This window comes from Ciconia boyciana, chromosome 4 (assembly GCF_034638445.1).
Source record: "Ciconia boyciana chromosome 4, ASM3463844v1, whole genome shotgun sequence".
In the NCBI taxonomy this organism is placed as follows: domain Eukaryota; kingdom Metazoa; phylum Chordata; class Aves; order Ciconiiformes; family Ciconiidae; genus Ciconia; species Ciconia boyciana.
The window spans coordinates 22,703,859-22,730,752 of record NC_132937.1 but is presented as its reverse complement, the minus strand read 5'-3'; the positions used below and the strand labels follow the sequence as shown (position 1 = coordinate 22,730,752).

The following is a 26,894-nucleotide window of genomic DNA, read 5'->3' as shown; positions in this document are numbered from 1 at the left end:
CTTCATCATTCTCACCTCCAGTGTCAGAGTCAGGGGTGCAGTCTCCACCAGCTGCCAGGCCTCCTCTGTAGACAGTGGGGAGAGGGAGACACATCTCCAGGGTTGAATTTGTCTCCTTTTAAGATGAGTGTCTAAGACAGGATGGAATGAATCGTTCTTTGAAAATCATCTTTGTTTTCTCTGGAGGTCTAGGAAGCCTTTTCTATTTGTTTGGTCTAGAGCCCAGCTTTGAGATTGCTCCATCTGAGTCCTCTGGTCCAGGACCAGAGTCCGAATCCTCAGAGGCACCTCAGAACATTTCTCCCCTCCCTCTGTTGATGCAAATGGATGTCTAATGTCACTGGCAGGTTACCCACAAGGAAGAGCTACTGTCAGCACATCAGCTTCCGAGAAAAGTAAGGGCTGGTTTTGATTTAAAGAGTATAAGCATAATTTTAACAGTGTGAACCTGAGCTAGTCCGGGTGGCCAGGCCCTTTCTCTGCCATGTGGACTTCTGGCTGTGAGCTCACGTGGCTCTCTGCTGGACTGCACCAGCACAGGACGCAGTATGTGGCCATCGCACCGTGTCCTTTACCGTAATATCTCTACTTCCATGCCTTCCTGCAGCCAGCAGATTGGGGCTCCAAGGACTTGTTTGTGTTCAGTAGCAGTGGGAAGCATCCTGCTCTTGGAGTCACGCTCCTTCAAAACGGCTGTATCCTGCCTTTTCCCAGACTGTCAGCAAAAAGATTCTAATCTGGGAAGCCTGGACTCAGGTGGTGCCACTTCCCACCTTACACATCCCTTTTGGAGAGGTTTTAGCATGTCTGGGAGACAGCCGTGTCCTTTGTATTGTCTGGCCATTCCCTTGAATATCCTTTCTTACAGCCTGGGTTCAGGTCTAGCCCCCTTCAACTGGGTGTGTTGGAGGCCAATCCCATGTTACAAGGATACCATAAGAACTGGTCTTCAGTTGAGGTCGTAGAATAGGTTCTGACACAGAAAATAAGGGTGGCTATTTCAAGTCAGATTAAAGGTCTCACCTACCCCTGTGTCATGTCCCCAGGAGGACAAGAACAGGGTGAGCCCACAGTGATGCCTCCCTGGTTCCCACCCTCCAGCAATCTGTGCCTAGGGGCAGCCTGAGCCAGAAGCAGTGCTTTTGGATTTGATGGATATTCCTTCCATTCATTTTTCTCACCCTTTCCTGAGCCCCTTTAGCAGCACATCATCTGCTATATGGAGAAGAACTGAGTTTGTTTCCAGCTGCTGCTTGTTAACTGTCACTTGGTATCTCATGCTCATAGAAAATAAGGGCTATTTTGTCATTTAGTGTGGTTATTAAAGTAGGATTTTTAACCTAAAAGGCATGTGATTCATCATTTATGCCTAACTATGTTCTCCTGGAGACTGACTTGTTTGTTTGCAACCTGCTCTAACCTTTTTAACCAGTCATTAAACTGCTGCATTAGAGGAAAAGTGCAGCAGCGACTGCATTAGAGGAGAGCAGAATAAATTGCATATGGTTCAGCATTATCTATTTAATGTCATTGAATGCAAAGTCTTGTAAGTAGCATCCATTTTAAGTACTGTCAAAGTCTACTGGATAGTGCAAAGGACCAGAATTTTGATAAAACATTATAACCCTACATATGTTATTTGACCAGTTTCTATGAAGATAGAGCCTAATTCAAGAATGACATTTTATCTTATAAGCACAGTGTATTAAAAAGCTAATGTGCACTGCAGAGAGAAGGAAGGCACTGGGGAGGAAAGGACAGTGGCTCACCAAGTGATTGTTTTACTGAGAGCAAAGTGCAATGGTACCTTGCTTTGAAACTCAGTGACTCTGCCTTGTATACGGGTGTCAGTGCCAAATGATGGGTTGCATTTTTATAAGAAATTGTGTGCAAAAGACAAACTCCAGAAACTGAGAGATGGACAGTATCAATTCACCAGTTCGGAATGGTATTTTCTAGTATTTAGTTTTGGATGCTTTGTTCCATTCCTTGCAAAGTGATGGTTTCTTCAGATATTGGACCTAATATTGGATGTTTGTTTTCCTTGTGCAGCTCTACCTATTATGAATCCAAATTTACATACACATGTATGTATATCGATATGCATGTTCACTTTACTTTCTAGCTTCCAGGTGGGAAGAAGTGAACATGTTTGAAAACCAATCTTAATTTTCACTATGGTGCTAAGTAGAGAGAGTTCCAGCAGGTTTAAAGTTTAAATATTTTTAGCAGTGGTAGAACTGCCTGAATTGGTAGTTTGTCTCTCTCAGTCCTTTGATGTGCTGTACCATAGAGTGCAACACTACCTGGATTAGGTTGTTTGCAAGTAGGCGTGATAGAGCGGACTCCATGTTTGGGGAGCTTTGGTTTTTGGGGGGATTTCAGTGACAGTGAAAGGTGCTGTGCTGACAGATAGCGAAATTAAATCTTTCTGGTTAGCGACAAAATAGGTCCAGCATGGGAAGTACAGACTTCTTCATCCCTCTCCCAAGAGGAACTGGAGATTGAATTCTGCTACTCATTCAATCCTCACTCCTTCTGAGCTGGACTTTCACACAGGTGGTCATGAGCTTTTTAGTTTTAATCATGAGGTTGACTGGTCCGCTTGGAACTCAGCTGAAATTGTAAATGCATTTCATACAATACCCCAAAGAGTCATCACATGAAAATGGTTTGGGACTACTGCCAGCCCAGGCTGAATTTGAACTGATGACCCACCCTCCACATTATATTCCCAGTATCATCCATCATGTAAGTTTGATGTTGAAATCTGGCATTTCCAGAGGTACTTTTACCATACTAAATGTGCTTCCCAAGTTCTGTGTTTTGCCCCCAGGTTTCAGCCGTTCAAAACACCGGCATGTTCTCTGCTCCCTCTGAATGCAGGTGGGGAAGGACTCATCTAACAACCAGTTGGAGAAGAGACTGCATAACTTTTAGCTAAGTTTTGTTTCCTTTTTTTTCTTAACAGGATCCAACAGCTGCATCTATTTCGGACAGAGATTGCGATACGAGAGAGGGAGAGACTGTAGCCATGAACTATAAGCCGTCCCCACTTCAAGTGAAATTAGGTGAGTCTTTGCTGATGGAGAGTGAAAAGGCTGAATCCAAGGTGTGAAATACAGTGAGGTGCTCGTGGGATTGTATGCAGATCTCCATGCATGTGGCTGAGCATGCCAGCTCGGCTCAAACAACTCGCAGAGCAGTTTTATCATTGTGATTCTGCTGCTGAGGGAACTGACCTACAAATATGTAAGGACCCCATATCTTGGGCTGTGGTAGAGGAAGGAAGCTATGCCTTGAAAGGAAGGCATAGCTTTTTAAACCTACAGATTTTTATCAAGCTAAGGTCAAGGTTTGGCCAGATAAAGAATGAAGATAATATAGAGGCACTGTAAAAAGAAGAGAAGACAGAATAACTGCAAACGAAAGGGAAAGGATCAGAGATTTGGGCTACTACCAGGAAAAGATAGAGCTGTGTTACTGTGAGACGGAGGTCTTGTAGGTCTATAAAGGTTCACATACAAATACTCGTGCTATTTCTGAGCAGTGTTTTTTAAGTTCTGGAAGCAGAATCATCCAATTAGCACAATACACCTTCCTCGCAAGGCTAATGCTTACAGGAGGACAGCAATCCACACATGGCTGTCCTGCCTCCAAAACCTGAGCCACTATTGTGCCACACAGTCTCAAGAACCTGATGAAGCACAAGTCAAAGGAACAGCGTGCTTTTTGCTCAGAGCATGGATAAAAAATGGGGATCTTAAGTCTGGAAAATTTCCTGATAGGAGCAGGAAGCAGTCCCCTGGTTGTTCTTCACATCAAAACAAATGACATTGAGAGGGTGCTGCTGGAGCTGATTGAGGGTGATTATGCCATGTTGGGGAAGGCTCTGAAAGAAGTACGTGCCCACATGTTCAGTGGAATAGCTCTGGCCCTGACCAAATGAGTGATAGGGAAGGTCAGCAGACAGCTAAGGTTTGAAGAAGATTTGGCAAAGTTTGGGCATTGGTGTGTGATTATGAAGACCTGTTCTCAATAGACAGGTTTTACCCAAGGACCTGCAGTACTACTGCAAACACTAGTGTTGGCCTCATTTATAAGAGGAGCCTTAAAAAAACACTAGGAAAAGGCTGGGGAGTGCTTGTGAAGTCTCAAGGCTCTGCCTGAGTACGTGGTAAATTGAATAATCAGATAAATCTGGTCATAGCAGTGCAGAAAGGAATGTCACAGAGTAGAACCATAGACGGTAAAGAAAAAGAAAGTAGCTGAATAGGCAAGATCTCGCTGAAAGAGTGACTAGGAAGGAGAAGACAGAAAGTTGCATATGCAAACGCAGCAAGATTATGCAGCAAAGTGGAGGACCTTGAGCTACTGATACAGGATATGAGCAAGTGCATTGAGACAGTAGATCTGTCGTGCAGTCGCAGTCATGAATACTCTAAAACTAGTGGCTGCTTTTCAGGAAAAGGCAGGGAGCAGCAGTATGTGTTAATGACAGCACAACTCACAGTTTGGTAAAAGATTATCACTGCCAGCATGCCATATGCCACCAGGATCCTTTTTCACTGCCAAGAGAGTAATGTTATTAGAGAGATAATTACTACTGCAGTAGTTGTTTTGGATAATTTAACATCAGGAATCAGGTTGGAGAGCAATTGATACTATTATTGCTAAGTCTGAGGTATTCTTGCCTTTCTAGGCAATAAAAATATCCTCCAAAGATTCTCTAACATGACAGGAAATTATGCTATTTTAGACTTGGCTTTGGTAAGTCATGAGTACATTATAGGAGATCTGATCATAGGAAATAGATTTGGATTCAGGGATAACAAGTTCAATTCATGCAAATAAACTGAAAAGGTGATTTGATGTAAATCTGTAACAAACCTCAGTTTTACAATCTAAGTGCTTAAGCAAAGCCAGTAGATTGAGAAACCCAGGAACGCAAAACACATCAAGTAGTGTTGAAGGAGAAAGTATCAGAAGAAAGGACATTGCCAATGGAGTTCTCCAACAGTCATTTCATTTATACGTTCATTAATGACTTTGACACAAAAAGCAGGAGTCGGCAAAGAAAATTTAGTCATAGCATATTTGGGAGACATCAGTATAAGAAAGACTCAGAAATACCATAGAGAAAAAACATGAAAACTGCATTAATAGGAATGAGAAAAATATGACAGGAGAAACTCAATCTGCTGTAAGCTGGAATTTACCAGCTGGAGGTGACTAAGGAAGAGGAAGCCTGTTACATTAGTTGATTGAGGTAACTAATTATTAAAATGGACGAATACATGAAAATACACCATAGTCACACTCCTACAGAGCTTACCAGCTTTTTTCCAAGGATCAGATACAACAGAATGATTAGTCTTTCTGCCAGAACTTCTGCTTTTCCACATAGGGAATATTTTATTTCATTTAGCCACTGCTGAATGCTACTGTCCATCAGTAAAGAGGCAAAGAGAGATATTGGAAGAGTCTGAACAGTTTTTGCGGCAGATAGAGGTGTACCATTGCCAGGACCTCCTTTCCAGCTAGTGCTCCTGCCCAGTGAATAGTCAGTGTTGACTGCAATATGCTTATGAAGGTAATAGTGGGTGAAACCTACCTGCTGAAAAGGAATTGTCTTGCAAGGCTGATGGGTGTCTTCCTGCCTTGTCTCCAGAGAGAAGTCTGCTCAAACACCTCTCTCTTCGCCTGTGGAAACAACATGCCTCTTTAATTAGGTGAACACATACCTAGTGGCATTTGGATTACTCTTAGCCATACGCAGATGAGCTCTAGGTTACCTGGGGCAAAACGAGACTAACGGTATTGTCTGTAGCTGGTGTAACATGCCTTTAATCCACATCAGCTCCTGCTGCTGTTATTCTTAAAAACTGCCCTGCCTTTACAATATTCAAGCAGTTTAATGGCTCGCATCTCCCAGCTCTGGCCCCTGTTCCTCCAACTAGATTTTTTGGTTTCTTCTGCATTAAACTTGTCAGGATTTGGATTGTTCTTTTAATCTCTTTAAGGCTAGACAAAGTTAAGGTTAGTACATAAATGTTTAATAGCTTAACTGGCAGAGACATTGTTGGGGATGGTAGCGACTAGGGTTTTAATCCTATTGCAGGTTTTCCATATGGATAGTGGCATTTTTCACTGTTAAATCAGAACCAATTGTTCAAATGTCAAATGCTCTGATGGAAGGTTGATAAATGTCATTTTTCACTCTGTGAAGATTCATATGTAAATCTGTCATATGTGCTTGCTGGAAGCTTGGTTCAAGTGAGCTCAAATACCAACCCAGCATGAATACAACTTTTGCTTCCAGAGGTCTCAGTGACTGAAGTGTGACAGAAAGAGTGTGCTGTGCTGCACAGACTTAACACAGATTTACCCTGCTGCTTGAATGGTCTTTTCCTTGGTTGTTTCACCCCCTCTGAATAAATACCTTTGGCCATGTGTTTGCTTGGGGGGTCAATTAGATACAAGAAAAACTTCACAGGTGGCTGATATTTCTCGTGGCTTTCCTAAAGGTTACACCTGGTTTATAAGTGGAACAGTAAAACATTTAGTTTGCTGCTGGGGCCACATCAAAAAAGAGGAGAACCTCACACCAAGGGAAATAACATCTCCCAGTTCATGTAGTTCATAATCTTAAACCCTTATTGATATTATATCCATATTAATTATGTATTACTTACTTATCTAACGGTCCCACTTTGTCTTTCTGTCAGGAACTTCAAGGCTCAGCCATGCTTCTTTCTTTCTTTCAAATCACTTGATAAGGAAGCTCGCGACAGCACTGTGGGGGGCTGGGTGTACGTTAGTGCTTAGGAGATGTCTCCAGCACATCCTTGTTAGGACACATATCCAGATGGAGCACGTACCACAAGCCTTTTGAAAACAGAAGAGAGTTGTGATAAGGAGGGAGGGAGGAACAGAATAATCCCCAAGTGTAAATCTCAGGGGCTCCATATCCACTGGAAGGCAACAGATCCTCATGGGATCCCCAGGAGACGAGATACTATTTTAATGAAGTTTATGCCATCTGTTTTTCTATTTTGCATTTTTAATTTCCCTTGTCTGCGCTGAAATCCCCATCCAGACAGTCTGTCTGTCTTACCTAGCAGTTAATGACCTGATAGCTTGCATTAAACCAGAATGGGCAATGTGGCAATTGGTTGGAGTGCTGCAGAACAAGCTACTGTGGCGATGAGAGATTGTGCCAGTAGCATCTTCATCAGCACATCCACCACACTGGGAGCTTGGCAGTAAATCTCCCGCATCCCCGTCTGCAGATGGACATAGGAGAGAGGCAGACAGACAGAGACACTCATAGCAGCCTTCATCCCTCCAAGATGCCTGTTGCCTTAGATGTAAGCACCTCCTTCCTTGGACTAGATAGAGAATAAAGCACTGTTTCTGGAAGATTGCTCAGTGGGGTGCCTAAAAGTACGTGAAAAATGAGTGTCTAAGCTAGGCAAACTGCGTCCCACTTTAAGATTGAGCGAGCTACATGCAGATGAGGTCTCCTGCTATATGACCAAGAGGAAGCCTAGTTCATACTGATGCAAGCTTCAAAGTGTTTATGGTTTTTGTTTTAGATTTTGTTTGCAAAGCTTCTTGTAAAAAATGACCTGAATTGCAAATGTAGCAGATAATTTTCCTGCTTTCTTAGCTACTGTTTTGTTCCCCTCCCAGCTTAGATCTCATGTTGGTATTTATCGTAATACCAAAAAGCACAGTGGCTGATACTAGTCAGCCCCATAAGGAGAAGCAAGTGTCACAAAATTGTCTTTGGTGTAAGCTGCTGTAGCTCAAATGTATAATACACCAGCCTAACGAGAAACTTTCCTTGCTTCAAGAGGCAGGAAGCTGTTGTAACACTAACAGAGCAGAGCTATTTCATTAATTAATAGGATACTAACACTTTCCTCCTGCCAGCTGCATGGTAGGATGTTGCTTTTTTCTCTAGGAGACACAATGCACATCACTCTTAGAGCAGGTCAGCCACAGCCCAGTTACTGCTGGGAAGGAAATTCTGCTCACCGGGAGCCTGGACCTATTGGTAGGGTGAGCATAAAAGCCTCTTGAGACACCCCAGCCTCGCCTTTTGGCTTTGTGTATGACAAGAAGGAGATGAGAGAAAGTGAACGGCCATAGTGGGGCCTGAACCAAGCAGATGGCTCAGGGAGAGGTGAAGGAAGTCTTGGTAGAAAAAGTCATTCTCTGACAAATAACCATAGTGCTCATCCTCCAAGGAGAGATCTCAGATGAGACCTCCAAGGCTTCTTGTCTGCTTCTGCTTCTTCCTGTATCCATCCTGCCTCTCCATCTTAGGATGTATAAGCATCCTAACATTTTACTTGGTGACAGCAGAGGAGTTCATGTCAGTCTTCCACAGTCTGTAGCTGGGGATGGGGTTCTGCGTGGAGGCAACAATTAGGTGCATCCACTTACAAGTGCTGAATTATTTTACTTGTGCTATTGGATTAATTCTTTCTTGTTAACAAACAAGATTCTCAAAAACCTCAAGCAAGGAACTGGAATGATGTTCGCTTAGAGCAAGCAACTCTGGTAGGGGTAAAACAGCAACAGAAACCCCGTTGCAAGGAAATATAGCGTGTTGTTCCCTGGTGTGCTTGACTTGGACAAAACTGAGGATCTAATTTATGACTGGGCCCCATCTTGGTGGAGACTGAAGTGAACGGAGGAGATAATTCATTTGAGGACAGAGGCTGATGACACATCTGTGGTGTTAGCTCCTGCCTTCCAGCCTGCTGCTGTGCATTCATGGCAGATATTGAATTGCTGTACGATCAGGGAGGAGTAGTACTGGGAATATCAGTCAATGAGCTGAGAACTACAAAGCCCTCAGGGTTCAACATAACAAAATTGGTGCATTTCTGGTTGAAACTTTACAGATGGTCTCTAATCCCAGTAAAGGGCAGACTGCCTTTATCTCCCCATGTGGCTCCTGAGACCGAACCTTCAATTGGTGTAGTTATTTAGCCCCCTCTCCTAGGGCTGGGTGTGCATTCAGAGGTTGTTTTAAAGCATCTCCATCGAAGAGCCACAAAGCACACAGCAGAGCATCCCATCCCAGTGCAGTTCAAAAGGATGCTTTGCTCAGAGATCGCCTTCCAGGGCTGCTGTTGCCACAGGTCAAGATTAAAAACTGGCACTGGGAGATGCAGTCCCACACAGAGCAGGCAGCAAGCGTCTTGCGTCGGTACCTGCCTGCATCCGTGCCTCCTTTTCTGCGTCATCTCTTCCTAGTCTGCCTCACAGCTTGTGACTTCTAAGCTTTTCATACCGAAAACAGAATAATAAGGGGAGGTTGTAGTAGACTGGACAAATCAATGCCATTAGTGTATCCTTTTGTCAGTACCTCAAGTACTGTACTATTCCCAGTTGCTCTTCTGTAACAAGGCGATTAATGCTAATTAGGTACAGCAGCTGTTGTTTCTGGGAAGAAGCTCTGTAGGTAAATTAGGGAAACATTTTATAAAAAAGCTGTGACTCTTAAGCTAGGTCCCCAGGTTCCAGCTCTATTGACAAAACTGCAGATTTCCATATCCATAACTGTTTGCATGGCGACCTCAAGTGACATCATTACCTTAAGTGCACAAAGCCATTTTCCTCCCCTGGGAGCACCCACTTCCTTGAACACAGTCTGTGCTTTGTACGGGGGGGATGAGTAATGTGGAAGCCAGAGCACAGTGGCAATATAGCACTGCTATTGATTTTCTTCATGAAGATAGAAGTGCAGCCTACCACTCGGAGGTCTCCTGGGGCTTGGGAGGAATTTATTTAAACATTATTTCATGTGTTATTACTCTTTCCATTTATAAGAGAAATTGCGTACGCAGATTTATTGCAGCATCCTTCCTGTAGGATATCTCCAGGCTCTTTTTGGAGGGGATGAGAGAGTGAACAGCTGCATCACATTAAGGGCAGTAGGGCTGTCTGCAGACAGAGGAGAGCAAAGATGAGGGCAGAAAAACAGTTGTGACAGGCATATTATTGCAGATTAGTGAGAGGAGAAATAGAGGGGCAGAAAGGAAGAGGTGCATGGGACACTGTAGCTGACACAGGCTCGGATAAACAATAAAGCCATTAAGAGAAACTAGAACAGAGCAATTCACTGGAGTTCAGCAGAGAGCTCTGGGCGGGAGGGAGTGTGTAAGTGGGTGAGACAGAAGGAAGGGAGGTACCAGTCAGCAAATCCCAGGAGCAAAGCATGAGCACATGAATATGAGCATGATGTGGCACGATGTTCCCCAGACGAGCCTAGTCTTTCTGTCACTGCAGTTTGCTTGATTTGTTATGCCACCCCACCAGGGCTTTACTGGCTTTCCCCAGCCCTCCACCGTCATATGTACACTTCTCCTGTGACAACTTACTGGGTACCCACGCTCCTCACAAGCCGATAGACACACACCCACTCACATCTTGTGTTGCACACACCACTCTTGGCTAATATACCTTCAGACAAAAAGTCATGAAGGAGGAGGCTGTAAGGTAGCTGAATCATTTTGTTGGGCATTATCTGGCCATCCTTTAGCAGCTCCAAATTTTTACAGTTCCTACAGGTCTGATAGTCTAAGAAAGAGAGCCATTCCTGAAGATCTGCTTCTACACAAATTATGTAATGAAAATGGGCCAAAGCATCTGAACTCTGAATGGGGTTTTTGTGCCTGATGCAGAAGACCAGAGCTGCAAATTGCAGGTTTTCTTTGCGCTGACCCACCATAATCTGTCACCTCAGATATGAGAAGCAGCTGAGAAGGTTGTGAGGCAAAACAAATTAAGCAAATTATTGAGATTCTCTGATAGAAGGAAGGAAAAATTCAGTAACTGAAGTAGTGATAAGAATAAAAACTACCTGGTCTAGCAAAGCCTAGCAGGCAGCACCACAGCAGTGATAGGCTGGTGGTCTGTTCGGAGGTCTCGTTACACAGTACGTATTACTCTCATCACTGTTTTCTATGAAGTACATAAAGAGCTGGTTTAAAAGAGAGTGATGTCCCCAAAGTTGATTTACACCTTGTTCCTGACATTAAAAAGGCTAAGACCAGCTCAGGTGACAAGGCTGCTTGCTCAGGTGTTGGAATGTTTGACAAAATCAACACAAAAAAGGGCAATAGTACTGTTTTCTGGCTTCTCAGAGCCCTGTGTCCTTAAATGTACGTTCTACCTGATCCTCTGGCCCACTGCAGGGGAACATTTCCCCAGTTCTCAATTACCCAGGTGTTACTATTTCTGTAATTCCTTCTGGTGTCTCCACAGGTAGATGAGTTTCTGTGTAGCACTCAAGGGAAGCAAGTAGAGCCCAGTGTAATTAATGTAAACTGGCTCCAGAACAGACCACAGCATCCACAGACAGTATTGGATGGTGCATTTTTTTAATGTGTTTGGTTTATTAATGATGAGCCTTAAACTGTACCTGACAGTTAATTGAATTTGTTCTGACTATTCAGTGGTGTGGGCACCCCCTTTGTCTTCTCTGTGCTGCACACTCAGCTCTTAACCAGGAAAGGTTACTGTCTGCTTATTGAGTGTTGGAGCTAAAATCCTCTGTCAGCAGATCAGGCTCTATTAAGTAGAAATAACACACACTCCTCAAAGGGAAAGGATTTGTGCTTGGTATAGGAAGTTCACTGCAATTCTTGTTTTTTAACTACTATCCTTATGCACAGAGGATGCTCACAGCACCCTGCAAGGTTCGTGTTGCTTCTCTGAGATCTTAAAGGATCCTTTGGAGGCTCAGAGCTCAGAAAAACACACAAACCTTGGTGTGCCACAGCCAGAGAGCAGAACAGATGAGGGTGTTGTCAGTATTGTGTGTCCTGTCAGTAGCAGGGTCCTTGTTAGGTGAGGCTACCATGGTGGTCTTGGATGCAGACCTTGGCTGAGCATGAACAGAGGAACATCCAGGGAGCCCTTCTCCTCTGAACCCATGGACAGTCTTGACTCCAAGTATAGCAGACAGCGTTACACCCAGCTGTGCACAGCAGAGTCCCAGTGTCCCAGGCCCAGCAAGTGATGCAGCTAAAGCACGACCTGCGTGGCCAAGCTCTTAATGTGGCAGTTAGTTAGGGAGGTGTACCACATGAAGTGGTGGAGAAGAGGTAGAATAGAAGCAGCAGCAGCAAACTAAGCAGAATTTTTGCCCAGTTAGCAACAGTCAGACTTCATCATGGCCATCCGTTTTAGTTCAGAGGTCTGGGAAGGAGCAATTCCCAAAAGCAGGGGGCAGCACAGAAGAAGCCACGGAGCTTTCTTCTGTGGTTCTTCATGGAGGGAGGGCTGATTGAAGGAGGTCATGGAGCAATATGGGCCTGTGCTGGGCACACACAAAAGAGGCTGTTGCCTAGGTTAGCAGACTGGTAGAAGCAACTCTGCTGCAGCTTCAGCTATTCTCAGCATCTCAGCTTGGGGTCAGAGATACCATCAGCCTCTTGTGCCAGCCAACACCACTGCTTTATGGAGTTTTAGGAACAGGAATTAAGCTGCAGTGGAGATGGTGGGACTAGTTGTGCAAGGATGCTTCTGGATCTTGTGAGTCCTGGCTTGGGACTAAGAGGGAGCTTTGCCCGTTCCCTGACAGTTGCTTCTCCCCTGGCAGTGACAAAGCAGTGGCCTCTCCAGGAAAGACCACAGCCCGTACCAGTCACAGCCTTTCTGCTCTGCTGTGTGCAGAAAGCCTTCTGGCACCTCTCCTCCTTTTCCTTCAAGCCTCAAGCTTTTAGCACAGCTCTTTTCTTGTTCTGCTTGGCAGTCATTCTTTATAAAGCAGGTCTCACTGAAGGAAAATAAAGCTGTTTTTATAGATGCCACATATTTACCAAGATAAGGTTTTATTTAAGAAGCTGTAAAGTTACAGCAGTAATTGGACAATCTGATCCCATTTCTCCAGTTGTTAAACACAACTATTATTCAAAAAGCTTTAATTACTGCCTGAATCATGGCTGAATAGCTTGTGCTGAGGGTATGCATTTATTGCATCGTTCATGGAAATGAGATGTCATAGTCTGATACTGTGCAAAATATCTGTAGTCCCCTTTTTGAAACCTCTTCCAGAAGGAAAACTGGGAATTGTTAATCAGATTTTAAAACATTTGAGCATTCCCCAAACCCTCTTTCTAAATTAACCTATAGAAAAAGCATGCCCCATAGAAAACCTTTGCGTCCTTTCTCCAGGTCCAAGGGGAAACAAGGGGAGAGGAGGGATAACAAGTACATTCTTGGCAGATAGATCCAGGTCTTCATGTATTTGCTCAAAGAACAATCTCTAGCTTCTCCTGTGTAACCATTGTGATCTGTTCGTCTCTGCCTCCAGCCTCAGTGCAGTAGACGGGAGTAGTAGACTCCTCTCCACTCTGCTTTGCAAACTGCTCCTCTCCCAGGCTTCCTCCCACTTTCCATATCAGTGAAATCATCCATACTCACTTTTTAAGACTGAACAGCTGAGTCACTGCGTCTCACTGACTCCTGCCTTCCTCTTCATGTCCCTTTCACCTGTGAACTCTGCCCAAATCTTCTTCTTTCTTTCTCTTTTCTTAGCTCTGTGCCTTTTTTTTCCCTCTTGCTGCTTACCTTGAGAAGAGCTTGAATTGATTCAGGCTAAGCCTTTGTGAATGGGTAACTGTTTCAACTCTCTGTCTGGTAAAGTACAACTGTTTATAGCACAATAAAATAAATACTTTACAGGATTTTAAGGCAATTCTACTGTAAACCCAAACCCCATCATATTATGTTTGCTATAACTTTTATTTTTTCTGCCTTCTGCTCTAAATTCAAGACAATCCCCACTTCTTCCAAACAACCTACATACCTGCTTTTTTGCTCACTGCTATGAAATTGGTACAATCAAGTCAGCAGGTGTTGATGTCTTTTGGAGGAATGATGCAATTCTGTCTGGCTCAGTAATCTGAAGCTCATGAGCTTAAAAGTGCTTTCTGCCATGAGTAAATGGTGAGCTGGCTATGAGAAGAAAGTTTAATCACACCAAGTGTTTCGGAGCTGCAGGCTGCTGGCAGCCCCTTTGCTGCAATGGAGCTCCCAAGTAACACCAACCGCTCCGTGCCAGAAAACAGCCCCTCTCTGTCCCCTGTCACTACTCGGCCCAAAAGTAAGAGCAGATTTTCAAAAAAGAAAGCTTTGATATGATGCATTTTAAATACTGGTTGTAGGACTAGGAACTTGAGAGAAGAGATGAATAATATAAGTGAGACAATTGTACTTTGTATAAGTTCATCTGAGAAACCATTTTTGACATATTAAATGATACTGTGCTAAAAATATGTCTTGAACAAGGCTAGCATATTTAATATTTAAAGTGATGCTGTCAGGCATGGGTAGTTTGAGTCCAGAATGGAGGCTGCTTTTAAAATTAAGATTTTCAGGTTTTGCTTACAATTTTTAAAGAAAAAACAAGTATCTTGGCCTTAAACTCCCTAGTAAACCCTAGCACTACTTTTTTTTGTAAGTTCACTAAAAGAATATGTAATTGGTTGTTCCAGCCGTTCACAAATTCATGTCTAATTTACAAGGTGTTTTTGGCTATAAAAAGTTCGGGAGGCTCAAGACACAAAACAGCTGTGACTTTTTTAGCTACAGACTTTCAGCCAGAACATGGAAGACTCAAGTTCAATTCCTTTTTCTGCCTGAATGCTTTAACTACGAGGCTGAAATGTGGCTTTACACAGCCTCTGATCTGTGGGGCAGGGGGTGAAGCAAAGTGTGAAAGCAAAACTTTCATACAGTTATTTCTGTGCAGGCAGATATTATATTTTTAGTTCTTCCCAGCTCACATAGCCAACTCACTTCTGCCTATGTGCAGAAGAGCTACGATACAGTCCCTGAATTTGGCTTTGAGTCCTTTGTACAGTCCTTTGGGTTTTGCTATCCTTCATTGAAAGGCGATGATCAGTAACACAACGAGGTGATCTTAGCTCCTTTGTTGCCAAAGTTCTTCTTTCTATCTGCAATTAAACATGCATAGGTATCTGGGAGTTTCCCTCCCCTAGGAAGTAGTGTTGTGACCACGCTAGAAAAGGCTATGGCTGCTTTGGGTCTCATTGACAAGGTGGATTGAAGCATCTTCAGGGGGTCTAGAGGACATTCATCTGACCTAGAACCAGGCTGTAATCTCCTCTGCTTCAGGACAGGGCAGAATGAGAAAGGAAAAAGGGCAGGAGTAAAGGGGCACAAGACAGTGCCAGCTGTCTGCATTTACCTGGTAATGGTATCTCCCATCTCCCATCAGATGGGAGATGACCAGGACAGTCTGGAGAGTTGTAAGAAGAGTGGAAAAACTTCACGTGAAACTTCCTCTGTGCTAGTGAGGAATTGTATCAACATGCCTGAGTTGGCACTAAATTGCCTGTAGCATCTAGTGGATGTTTCTTTTCTCACCTTAAATCACCTTAAGGAAATCCTTTTTCACCATGAGTACAGTCAAGCACTGGAAAACTTTTCCCAGGGAGGTGGTGTCATCTCCATCCTTGAAGGTTTTGAGAACCTGACTGAATAAAGCTCTGAGTGGCCCAATCTGATCCCATAGCTGATCCTGCTTTGAGCAGGGCATTGGGCTAGAAAGCTCCTGAGGTCCCTTCCAACTGGAAGTATCCTGTGATCCTATTCCTAGTTAGGACTCCAGTTATTTTTTTAGATGTCATATACTTTCTACTCACTACTGAAAAAGCCTATCGAAGTCCTATCTAGTTACTTGCTTGGGTTCCCAACACAAACATGGTAGAATTTGCAGAGATAGACTTAGGTAACTTGTGTGCACTGGCACAAAGCAGTCCTCTTCCATAAGTACTGGTATGCCCACTGGCAAACAAGAGAAACCAAATTGCTACTTGATTTTCACTCCGTTATGAATGTTCTTCTTTTTAAATTTTAATTATTGCTCTCTGTTCTTTCTCTTTAATTCACCAAACCTCCTCAATTGTACAATGATTGAATTTAAGAACATATTAAAACTAATTTTCTCCTTTGCTTGTATCTCTTACTGACTCCAGTGCACAGACAGGGAAATTTGTTCTTTTACAGATACGTTGTTTCCTGACTTGCATTTTGTCCCTGGTTCCCAGTGCTGAGTGATCTTTTAATACCAGCAAGCAGCTGATTTCTTGTACCCACTATGTCCTAGGAAAACAAGGGCATTCACAGAGTGTAGCAATGGAATATTACAAAGCAGAACCAAATTCAAGATGGTTGTGTACGTGTTCATGTGAGGTGCAGCACAGGTGACAATCAAGCAGCTGCTAAGGCAGCTGTACACATCCTCCCATTTTGTAGACCAATTTGAGCTCTTCTTGGCATTGGTGATGTCTCAGCCAGCCATTGGAAAAGGCCCTTAAATCTTAGATTGGCAGAGGGATTTTTTTGGTGCTGTAATCTGTATTTTCAAGGGGACTTTGCAGGAAAAGATCATGGCCGAGAGGCTGGCTGTCACACACAGATCCCTACCTGCAGCATGCCACCAATAACTATAAGAAAGAACAGAAGGAAAAAAGGCGAATGAATCCTCCCATCCCATGTTTTTTCCCATTTGCATCCCATGCATTTTTTCAGTAGGACAGGGGAATGGATTTTAAGCAGAGAAAGGTAAAATCCATACTGTAGAATGAGGTCTACTATTTTAATAACTTGAAAAACATTGTTCTGATCTTCGTATGAGGAGTTTAGGGCAGGAGTAGAGGCAGTGGGCAGATGTTCAAGGCTGTTAAAGGTGTGGAGGTTACCTTGGGAAAAAAAGAATGCTGGTCTGGGGCAAACTGATGTGTTGACTGTAGCCCAGAAGAGATAAATTATTTTTCATGGTCTTGGAGTTTGGAACAAAGAGGTGCTTATGAAAAGCTGATTGTTACATCTAACAAAGTTACAGAACAATACTAAAACTTTTCAAAGGTAGGATACAACAAAAAAGCAACTTGTCAGACCTCATAGATGAGCTCTATAATCCAGAGGCAGAATCACAGAATTGTGAAAAATTAAGCAGAGAATATTTGAGGTTCTAAAAATGAAGATTTGTGAGTACATTTCTTCCAATCCTTCACCTTAACAAATTATTTACTCTGGCTTCCTGAGTACTAATCATGTAGTTAGTGCTCAAGAGGACCCTTAGCAGTGGTTAACAAACAGGGCTGTTGAATGGCTGAGCACTCTGAGCTGTGCTCTGTGGAGGACACGGGATTATGTTAGGTGGAAGGAAAGGGTAAATAGAGGCATGTCATGATTTGTAAACGAACACCACTGTAAAATCTGTTCTTTGGGGCAGTCCTTCAAAGCCTCAGGGGTTTGCTACATACAGATCCCTGTGCCAGTCCAGCACTGTTGAAGTCACCCAAGTGAGTTAAAGTGGTGGCCTTGGTCCTCAGAGATTTCCAGAGGGAGATTGCCCTGTGGGCACCGTCTGCCCAGGCACTGGCTTTTGCTTTGCTCCTTCACTTCGAGACTTTTGGCTTCACTTGAAGACTGTCAGATGTACCTGGTAAACACAAACTCTCTCAGGGTCGTGCCTTGCCAGGTCCCCAGCACCTTGCACTGTCATCGGTAGATGTTGGTTGACCTTTCTGAGGTCTATGCAGACAACCGGATTATAGAGCTAGTGGTGAATCCTAAGTATGATTTTTCACAATGATGTCAACCAAAGTAAGCAGAGTGCATTTAACATTGCAAGTAAAGTAAGAAAACCATACAGTCACTGTCCCAGCCACCAAGGCCTTTCCCTTGTGCAAAGTGTGGTAGGTTTAACCTCCAAATTTACCTCTCTGTGTTACTGGAATTGCTGTTGCAAAGCCCCTTCACCAGCACAGAAACAGCAGAGGCACTTTGTTGGGGTTCCTGTTTATTCCAGTTTGCTGCCTTTAAGCATCAAATTGATGCAATTTACAGAAGAAAAGACTTTCTGCCTCTGGTTTCCAATACCGTCCTCTCCAGAGGGTTGTGGAAGAGCGATGGCTGTCTGTGCCTTTCCCACCAGATACTGCTGCAGAGGCGAGGCTGTCAGAGCTGCTCTGACAGCTTTGTCACAGCGTGGTCGAGAAGAGAGATGCAGCTTGCTCTCCCTTATATGTTACTGGCCCCTGGAGACCTGGTAGGAGGAAACCTTGTTCCTGTCGTTGGGCTGAGCCAATGTGACTTAAGGCACCTAGGGAACACATGCAAGGGATAGAAAAATGCCAGCTTGGGTTGTTTTTTCTGTCTCTCCTCATTTTTTATACCTGTGGGCTCCAAGTCAGGACGTGTCTTCTCGATCAGATGGCTTTGCTGGGTTGTGTATTGGGTGATCGGAAAATGATGATTCTTCCTCTCATTCCGCCAGTGCATGTGTTGCCCAAGGAGAGACTGTTGAAGACAGCTCAGCAGATCCCAGTGCCCCCAAACTTTGGCTTAAGTGCCATCCCTGGAAAGGACAAGGCTGTCGGTCCCTGGGCTTCCTCCACATCTCTACTGGTGCTGACCTGGAGAGAAGTTAAAGGTCTTTTATTCCCCGAAGCTTGGCATTGCCCTTCTGTTCACCTTGCAAGTGCAGCTGTTAGCAGCCACAAAGGCCTGTTTGAAAGCAGAGAGTATTTTCTGCCACCCTTTCGCTCTGCTCACAGCTTTTCCCGGTCCTTTTGGAGCAATGAGTATGCCAGCACTGGTGGGGTGGAGAGACTGTCAGGAAATCTGAGTGTTAAAGCTATTTCTGTTTTGGTCTTGGCAAAAGCCAGGCTCTTTCCAGCATATTGTGTGTGAGAAAGAGATTCCCGGCTTGAGAGAGTCCCTGAACGTGTGTGTGTGTGTCTGTACGCACACCATGGCTCCTTCATCTTCCCTGCACTTGCTAGAACTTCTTTCCTCAGGGAACCAGTACCTCATTCACACTCCCCGTCTCCTGCAGATGCCCCAGCCCATGTGTTCAGAGAGAGTTTCTGATGTTGCTTCACACTGAAGTTGTCTTCAGGACAGATGATCCTGTAACCCTTATTTTCTGTCCTGGGGTAATTTGAGATACTGTATGACCTAAAAGTTGCTGATGCTTGTATGGAGAGAAATAATGAGGCAAAAAAGATGACAGTTGATACTACTAGCCCTGCATACAGTTGGTTGCCAATGGAAATCTGTGTTCTTGATCCAAAACAGATTATGAACAGGAAAAAGAGTTTCTTTACAAAAATGCATAGCAAAAAGAAAAACAAAGCAAGCATGTATCTCTGCAAAGGCTCTCTGAAATCCTACCATGCCTTAAGATAACCACCCCTGCTCTTCACGTCTTTTGCTCTAAAAAGGAGTCCGTAGGGTTTTGTTCCTTGCGCATCTGCTGCCTGCTCCATTGGCAGATGTGCGGTACCCAGCCAGCATCTCCCCACTGCCGTCTCCTCTCCCCTTCACCTCTGCCTGTACACCCGGCAGCACCACCTGGCTGAAGGGCAGGCAGGTCATTTCTTATAAAGTCCTTTAAAAGGGATTGGAATTAGCACAGACTCCGGCAAAGTTTTTATCAGGGGAAAAAAGCTGACCCTCCTCACTCCATTTTTTCATCATTAAATTCAACCTGCTTTAGCTGTGCTTAAGTATCTGTGTATACAAGTTAAAGCCTGTTGTAAACCTTGATTATTGAAAGATAGTTCAAACTGAAGTTGGAACCAAGAGGAACTGTACATCAGTGAAACACCTACCATGTTAGCTGCCTGGACTCCTTATGCACAGTCTATTTTCTGTCTTAGTTTCCCCAGGCAAGGAACTACATGTCTTCTGTACACACTCACTAGTCCCTTAGTGCTACTGCAATAAAGCCTTGCTTGCTGAGACCCTCAGGCTGTTTCTCTCCTCTTTTCTTCTACTCTTACACCTCTTCTGTTCCTCTCATCTCGCCTCCAGCTCCAGTCAGGCAGCCAAACAGGTAACTATACAACAATAAGCTTTATGTTTGTATGCAGCTGGCGATTTTACCTCACAAATATGTATGTGCCAAATTAAGCTGAACATGCGTGCACTGTGGCCCAACACAAACCTGACACAGGCATGCAAGGGGCACAGAAATTATGATAATTCTTGTATTGCCTTTGCTTGTTTCCTCCCTTTTCTCTTAGAAATGCTGTAGAAAATCCTTAGATAATGGTCTTTTGATAAGCAAATCCAAGCTGGCATTTTTCCTCCCTTCAGTACATACAGCTGGCCATAAGGAGGGAGGTAAAAAATGTTGGTCTGCCAGAATTTCTGCCTCACTGGGTCATTTAGGAGAGTGGGTCAGATAGCGGGGACTCGGCAGCTGCAGCGTTGCTAGCAATCTTGTTTAGTGCTACGGTGTTGAGAGCAGGCAGCTGGGAGGCAGAGTTGGAAACCTCCCCTGCCTGCTGTTTGGGGGAGGTGGGCTCATTTGCCAATCAGTGGGATCTCATCAGGCCTTTATCTGCAGCAAGGCAGAAAGGCATGAGTCTTCGCAAGATTAGTAACATGTGGAGTGAGATGTGGGGTCTGACATTCAGAGTCTAGGTTACACCTGCCTCCCCTTCACCTAGACTCCCTTTTACGGTCCCCCCAAAAGCAGTGTTAAACCTTCCTCAGGCCAGCAGTGCTTTAGCACCCATCCTCTCTCCTTTGGGGCTGCCTGTGGTCCGGCAGTGTGCGATGCTGGGATGGCAGTGCCATAACCGCAGCCCTGAATGGGCACGCCAGCGCCTGACAGCTTGTGTTAGCAAACTGCTTCTGAGCATCGCTGCCCTGCGCTCTGTCCTGACAAAGGGTAACAAAGATGTAAAATACATCAGCATTAAAATACTAAACCATGTTTCATTGACATCAGAGTTCTATATTAAGAACTGTCACCATCTTTACCTGTACGCTGCTGCTATCTTCAGCCTAAGTCAGGCTTTCCCTGAGTCCCTTTGAGCTCTCCCTGCCACCGGAACTGCTGCTCCTTTGACAGAGGCTTTAGCTCGCCAGCACACACATCTTATTTCCGTCTGTGGGGCTCTGCAGTTTGGGAAGACATCTCTCATCCCCCAGCCCTGCTTCCCTTCCTGCAGCACTCAAAGCAGCTGCAGCCAGCAACCTTGTCTTTCATCTTGTCTTTCAAGCCCCTTTCTCGGGGGTGTCAGCAGGGACATAAGTTTTCTCTGGCCAGTCCTGTTTCCCTCTGTCATTCGAGGCATGGCTGTGTTTTGCCACCAGTCCCTTTGAGAGGTGGGAGGAAAAGGCAGCTGCCAAACCCTCAGCCCTGCAGCTGGAAGGAGGAGGACATTAAGGAACATAAAATAGCTGGCAACAGCATTGTACCAAGCCCTCCCCTATCCTCTACTGGATAACACTGACAGATAGCAGCCCTACCTGAGAAAGGAGACAGGGGATCCCTTGACGACGGGAAAAGTTTTAAATATTTATGATAGTTTGGGACTAATCCCTGAGCCCCGTTCTGATTTCTCTACCAAAGCAGGTCTGAGCTGGAGGAGGAAGGTGGCAGCGTCCTGCCCCCTCTGCCAAGGCACCTGACAAGGAACAGATCGCAGCACCCAGTGAGCCCCGTCCTTCAGAGCATGTGGCAAAGGACAAAGCCAGAGATGAATACATGAGCTTTCTCTAAACTCTTTGCAAAGAGAAAGGGGAAAGGAGTTCCCGCTCCTCCCTGGGGTGGGCCACCCACCCAAATCCAGATGAGAGCAGCGTGGGTATCAAAATGACAGGCTAGGCTCTTTGAAACTGTACTTGTGAGGTCTGCAGCTGCCCTAGATGAACCCTGCTGGCCTCTCTCCACACCGTCTGGTGAGACTTTAGAAGAGAGGAGCAGGAGTTTTTGAGCTGCACCAAGTATAACAACCGGGCTGCAATGCTGAGCTGTCCCCAAGGGCCACCATGCCCTCGTGATGTGGCAGCAGCCCCAGGTACCACCCAAACAGCTTTTGCAGGTATGTCTGCAGCGGGAGAGAGGGCATGCTGCACACAAGGGCTCACACATAGATCCCTGACCCTGCTCCAAGAGAAAATGTATTAAATTAGGGGCCACTATGCCTCTGAAATAGAATTCCTGCCAACCTAATTAATGAAAGCTTAATCAGCAGATAGGTTAATCATAAACTTATTGAATAACTAATTGAGCTAAGGCTGTTTGTCAAATTTCCAGACAATGGCGATCTTGCTAAAGCAGAGATCAGGTAAGTAATCCTGTTAAGGGAGCAGGTTTGCTGCGTGGGACGACTCTCTGGTTGAGCCACTGCTGATCCAAGTACTCGGGACTGGGGCTGATAAATTGAATAGCAGGAAGAGGCACCCTGGGCTGTACATATCCTGTTCTCCCATAGAGATTCATAGTAAACAGGCAATTCATCTAGTGAAACAATGCCTGAAAGTCCTCTTCTGGGAAGCAGAGTATTTGGAAGGCGACATGCTAAGTTAGTAATGCTCTTTCTTTCCCTTTTGCAGGGAAGAAAAGAGTACGTATCATACTCCAGAGCAGGGATTTCTCAAAACATGGTAGGGTGAGGAGTATCCATCCATTCAGCATGTTAACCAGGCTGGTTGCCTTTCTCCATCTGCTTTCATTTTATTAGATAGAAAATAGGGAATTTTGTTTGAAATGCATAGGATTGTAGAAACCCAGTGCAGCAGGTGATAAAACAGAATGGATCAAATCTATTACATTTTGCTGCTAAATCAAAGCCAGAAACGTGGCTGGGACTGTCAGCTGCAGTCCAGTCCTGGGAACAAGAGAAGTCCAAGGGTCCTTTCCAAGCAGGATCTTGAGTCAGCGAGCTGCAAGTCCCTTTCAAGCTCACATGCTGCCTGTGGCATTAGCACTTCTGTCCGTATTTGTTTTGGCTACTAGATGGGAACTCAACCAGTCATTCCAAGCAGTGGTATCTGCCAGCCAGTGAAAGCTTTCCCACTTACAACATATTAAAAATAAATTAATTCTGTAGTTTATATAGGCTATAAAACACGTGCTCTCTGCCATAGACCAATCATTTAGTGTGTATTTTAGACTCATGCAAGCATGGATATTTGACTAAGTGTGTATGCAGTTCAAGCCTACTTACGTCAGAATCTGTTGAAGTGGTTTTTATACAAATATGCACTATATGATGATCTCCTGTGCAGCTGAAATCTGTGAGTATTCAGCTAAGCAAGTTTGTACTGTTACTCTCCTAATACACGTCACACTTACTACATGCATCAGTGACCTTAATGCTTCTTCACAGAACATCAGGACCAATAACAAATGTGATGTGGGCCCTAATATTAACTCTGTTTATCTGGTAGATTATGCCTTTAGCATAAGTGATGCTTTAAATAAAGAGAGCTATTTAAATGAAGAGAGTTAAATTGCACTTAATAAACTTATTTCTTTTCTTTTTCTTTTCTTTTTTTTTTTTTTCTTGTGTGTCTGCTACACCATACAGCAGGGTCAAGCAAATGGCTTTGGCTTAAACCTGTGTTCAGTTGAGTAGAAATGGTGAGGGAGTATTTGCAGAAGTTCTTTCCAGATGAAATAACTTAATTCTCTCTGTCCCTTTAAAATATGTTAAGGGAGAGAGTAGCTCAGTTTATATTTTGTAGAGTTCAGTTTATAAACTGAAACTTTTTAGCTGAGCTTGTCAGGATGCAAACACTTCCCCAGATATATAACTTTGTTCTTCTGGCAGGAAGAATATTCTTTGAAAAGTACTTGAAAATACCAAATAAATCCCTTTCTGAAGGTAAATGTGGAAACCAAAAAAACCCCATTTAAATAAAACTGATGCTGTTCATATATTCCAGTTTTGACAGTGATAAATGAAATCTTTATATGCAGTATTTTGCAGCCGTTAGGAATAAAAGTCTCAATCCTTAAAAATTCAGTGAAAAAGCACAGGCCGAATCACAACAAAATGCCCTTGTGAGCTGGGAGCTGTGACAATAGATGCCTTTGAAATCAGTACAGAAAAATGTTCAAAGATGAAGAGAGATGAATAGCTGCCTGCTGCTACATAGTCACAAGCTGTCTAAATAAAATGGCTGCAGAGACAGCTCAGGCAGAGGACTGGGAGCCAGGAATCCCTGTTCTCTGCTCCCCTGCTGCCACAGATGCTCTATGTGGCTTTAAGGTAAACCAGTTAAATAGTTTTTCCTGGCAGTAAAATACAACTTACTGTTTTACAAAGATGATTCGCAATTACATCATGCCATGAAGAGGTGAAATGCTCTGTGTTCAAAATAGTAATTTTTTTCCCTAAAGCATACAGCCGTAAGGTTTTCTTTGCCAGATGGCTAACTGCAGTGGATGCCCTGCCCTCCTGCACGTCAAAGCCTAATAGTGGATATAAACAGAAAAGTCGTTCCTTCCTGTAATCACATGAGGGTCAGATGACGGAGCTTTGGGGCTGGGATAGTGTGGCTAGGGGATGGGGACATGCTGCTGGAACATAAAGCCACTTTTGGAGATGCTTGTGGTGTAGATGATAGCTTTGGTTGGGACCAGAGCACTCATCTACCTGTTCTCCTTTGTGCTAAGGAATAGCATGGTGCTTCAGTTTGGTGTGTGTTTTCTGAAGGGAAATGCAAAAAGTAACATCAGCCAGGCCATCAGAAACCTCTCTATAACTTGTGCAGGCAGTGCTCTATGTGAGCATTACCCCAGAATGAGCCCTGTGTTGCTGTGCATGCAATGCACTGACTGCTTGTTGTAGTAGCTCCTATATGAGAAGTTAAGAGCTGCAACCTTGAATAAGAGATGCAAACATCATCTTTGTACTCCCTAGGTCATTTACCCGTTCTTTGGTCAGGCCTTCTTGGGAGCTGAAGGGAGCTTAAAACCACTCAAAGCCCATTGGTGTTTGTGCCAGCTCTCAGCCATGCCAAAGGGACAGAGCAGCAGCCAGATCAACAAAACATAAGGAAATGGAGCTACGTGGATGTTTAAAACCTGGTCCAAGAGGGACCCTGGAAGACAGATTTATATGCCTGCTCTTGCTAGCCAGTTCTCACAATTAGACGTAATTCACCAATTTCCCCAAGTTTGGCTGTGTCAGCAAAGTTAACGTGCTTCAGCTAAAAAGTACTGTGTCTTGCCCAGGTTGGTAGTTGGATGACTTAGCTGTCTGACCCTTGCTTATCTGAACAGTCTTTTCTGAATCTGGGTGAAACAATCCTGATTCAGATGGCCTGTCCTGAATAATCAACACCGACACCCAGCGCATATCAGCTTGAAACCATATTGCCTGTATTCAGAGCATGGGGCTGGCTGCAGACAGATCCTTTTCATTTCTGCTACCCCTGTTTAGTAAAAATAGCTTTTCTTTTGCCTTTCTTTGCGATGCAGGGAGGCACAGCCATCAGCTGCACTAATGCCACCCACGTGGTCACACTTACACTCTCCAAATCTCCCCAGGGAGCACAGCCCTCACCGGGATCAGCCTGGCACACAGCTTTCTTATACCTCTTTCTATACAGCCTGCAGGCAAAGCCCCTATTGATGTACGTACCCTGAAATCTCTCCAAGAAGTGACACAGTCCTCACTGACAAATACTGTCTGTCAGAAGTGAAAGGTAGTGAAGGTTTCAGCATTAACTAGGTGCATGCTAATGTCCCCCAGCTAAATGATGCAAGTGAGCTGAAATCAGGACTTGGGCTTGAAGTGGAAGTTGTAGTCAGCACTTCATTCTCTCTCCCTCCGTTTGCTCACGACTCTGTTCATCGTTCAGTGGGATCTGAACAGACAGATTAATTTTATTTACTGTGTAATTTAAATTCTCGGCTTGCTTGAGAAGGTAGAATTCATCAGGGAGTCGCTGCAGTCCTCAGCCTCTGCAACAGTTTGGCTGACTGTGGGGGACAGAGAGGCAAATACATCCCAAAATCTCATCTCATAGACCTTGAAGATGGAAAAATACAACTCTGTCACACCAGATTAATTTCTCTTTGTCTTCCCACCGCAGCAAATCCCATGGACCCACACAGCACTGTCCCCATAGCAGGAAGCTCCATCTCCTCCCGGTCAGGCAGGTTCACAAGCAGTTGAGTTAGCGAGGTTCAGCCAGCGGCTCTCAGCAAAAAGGCAGGAGCAGTCAGCATCTGCGTGCTTCCAACTCACAGTGCAAAGGAAGCAAATCAGCCACGTCTGCCACTGAATGGTGTTTATGCCGATCAGGCTGCCTCAGTTGAGGGGGATGCACACAGTCAAGAACAGTGGCAGTGAGAGGCGATGGCATCCTAAACCACTCTCCACCCACCACTGTCTACCATAGCCAGAGTCACTCACTATCTTGGGACAAATGGGAACTGTGGATTTGGGGCGGTCTGACACTCCAAATAGCTCTTCGGCATAGTACAGGATGATGTTCACCAAATTCCTGGGTTGCGTGCTTTGCCTGATATCACAAAAGCATCAGTTCTGCAGGAGATTGAAGCATATGGCTACTTTTGCCATTTCTGGTTTGGCAGAGTGTAGGCAAAACCAATGCCCCCCTACATAGCAACAAGTACCAAAGAAGCTGTTCAGCATTTCATTTTTAAAAAACAGGAAAACGTTATTAAAACTGGTTAAGATTTTGCTTAAATACTGAAACCAGAGGAATAATTGTAAGGATTTATTGAAGTCTGATTTTTAATGTAGTCCATTCTGCTTCACATGCTCCATTACTATTTTCCCTCATCATAAAGCAGCTAGACACATCCAGCCAGCTGAACAGGTAACCATTTTAAATTGAAATCATTCATTAAGGCTGTAGCTGTTCCCAATGGTAAGGGGAGAATTCAGCCCCTCTCGACTTAGACACAACTTTCTCTAACAGAGGTTCCCTGTGGGAGTGTGCTTCACTTGGCAGCATGCAGTTATTTGCCCATCCTCTGACACATCCTAAATCAGGCAGGTGAAATCCCACCAGGGCAGGGACGGTTTGCTGAGTGCTTAGCATGCTGGGGC

General features: G+C 44.4%; 1 protein-coding gene across 3 annotated transcripts in view; it reads left to right on the top strand.

Moving 5' to 3' along the window:
- The window catches only part of FAM219A (family with sequence similarity 219 member A), a 104,138-nt gene that overhangs the window by 54,525 nt on the left and 22,719 nt on the right, over nt 1–26,894 (top strand). For all 3 annotated transcript variants that reach the window (XM_072858844.1, XM_072858843.1, XM_072858842.1), the window contains exon 2: nt 2,972–3,071. In XM_072858844.1, coding sequence (XP_072714945.1) covers nt 2,972–3,071 — 100 coding nt within the window. The remainder of the gene's footprint in view (nt 1–2,971; nt 3,072–26,894) is intronic.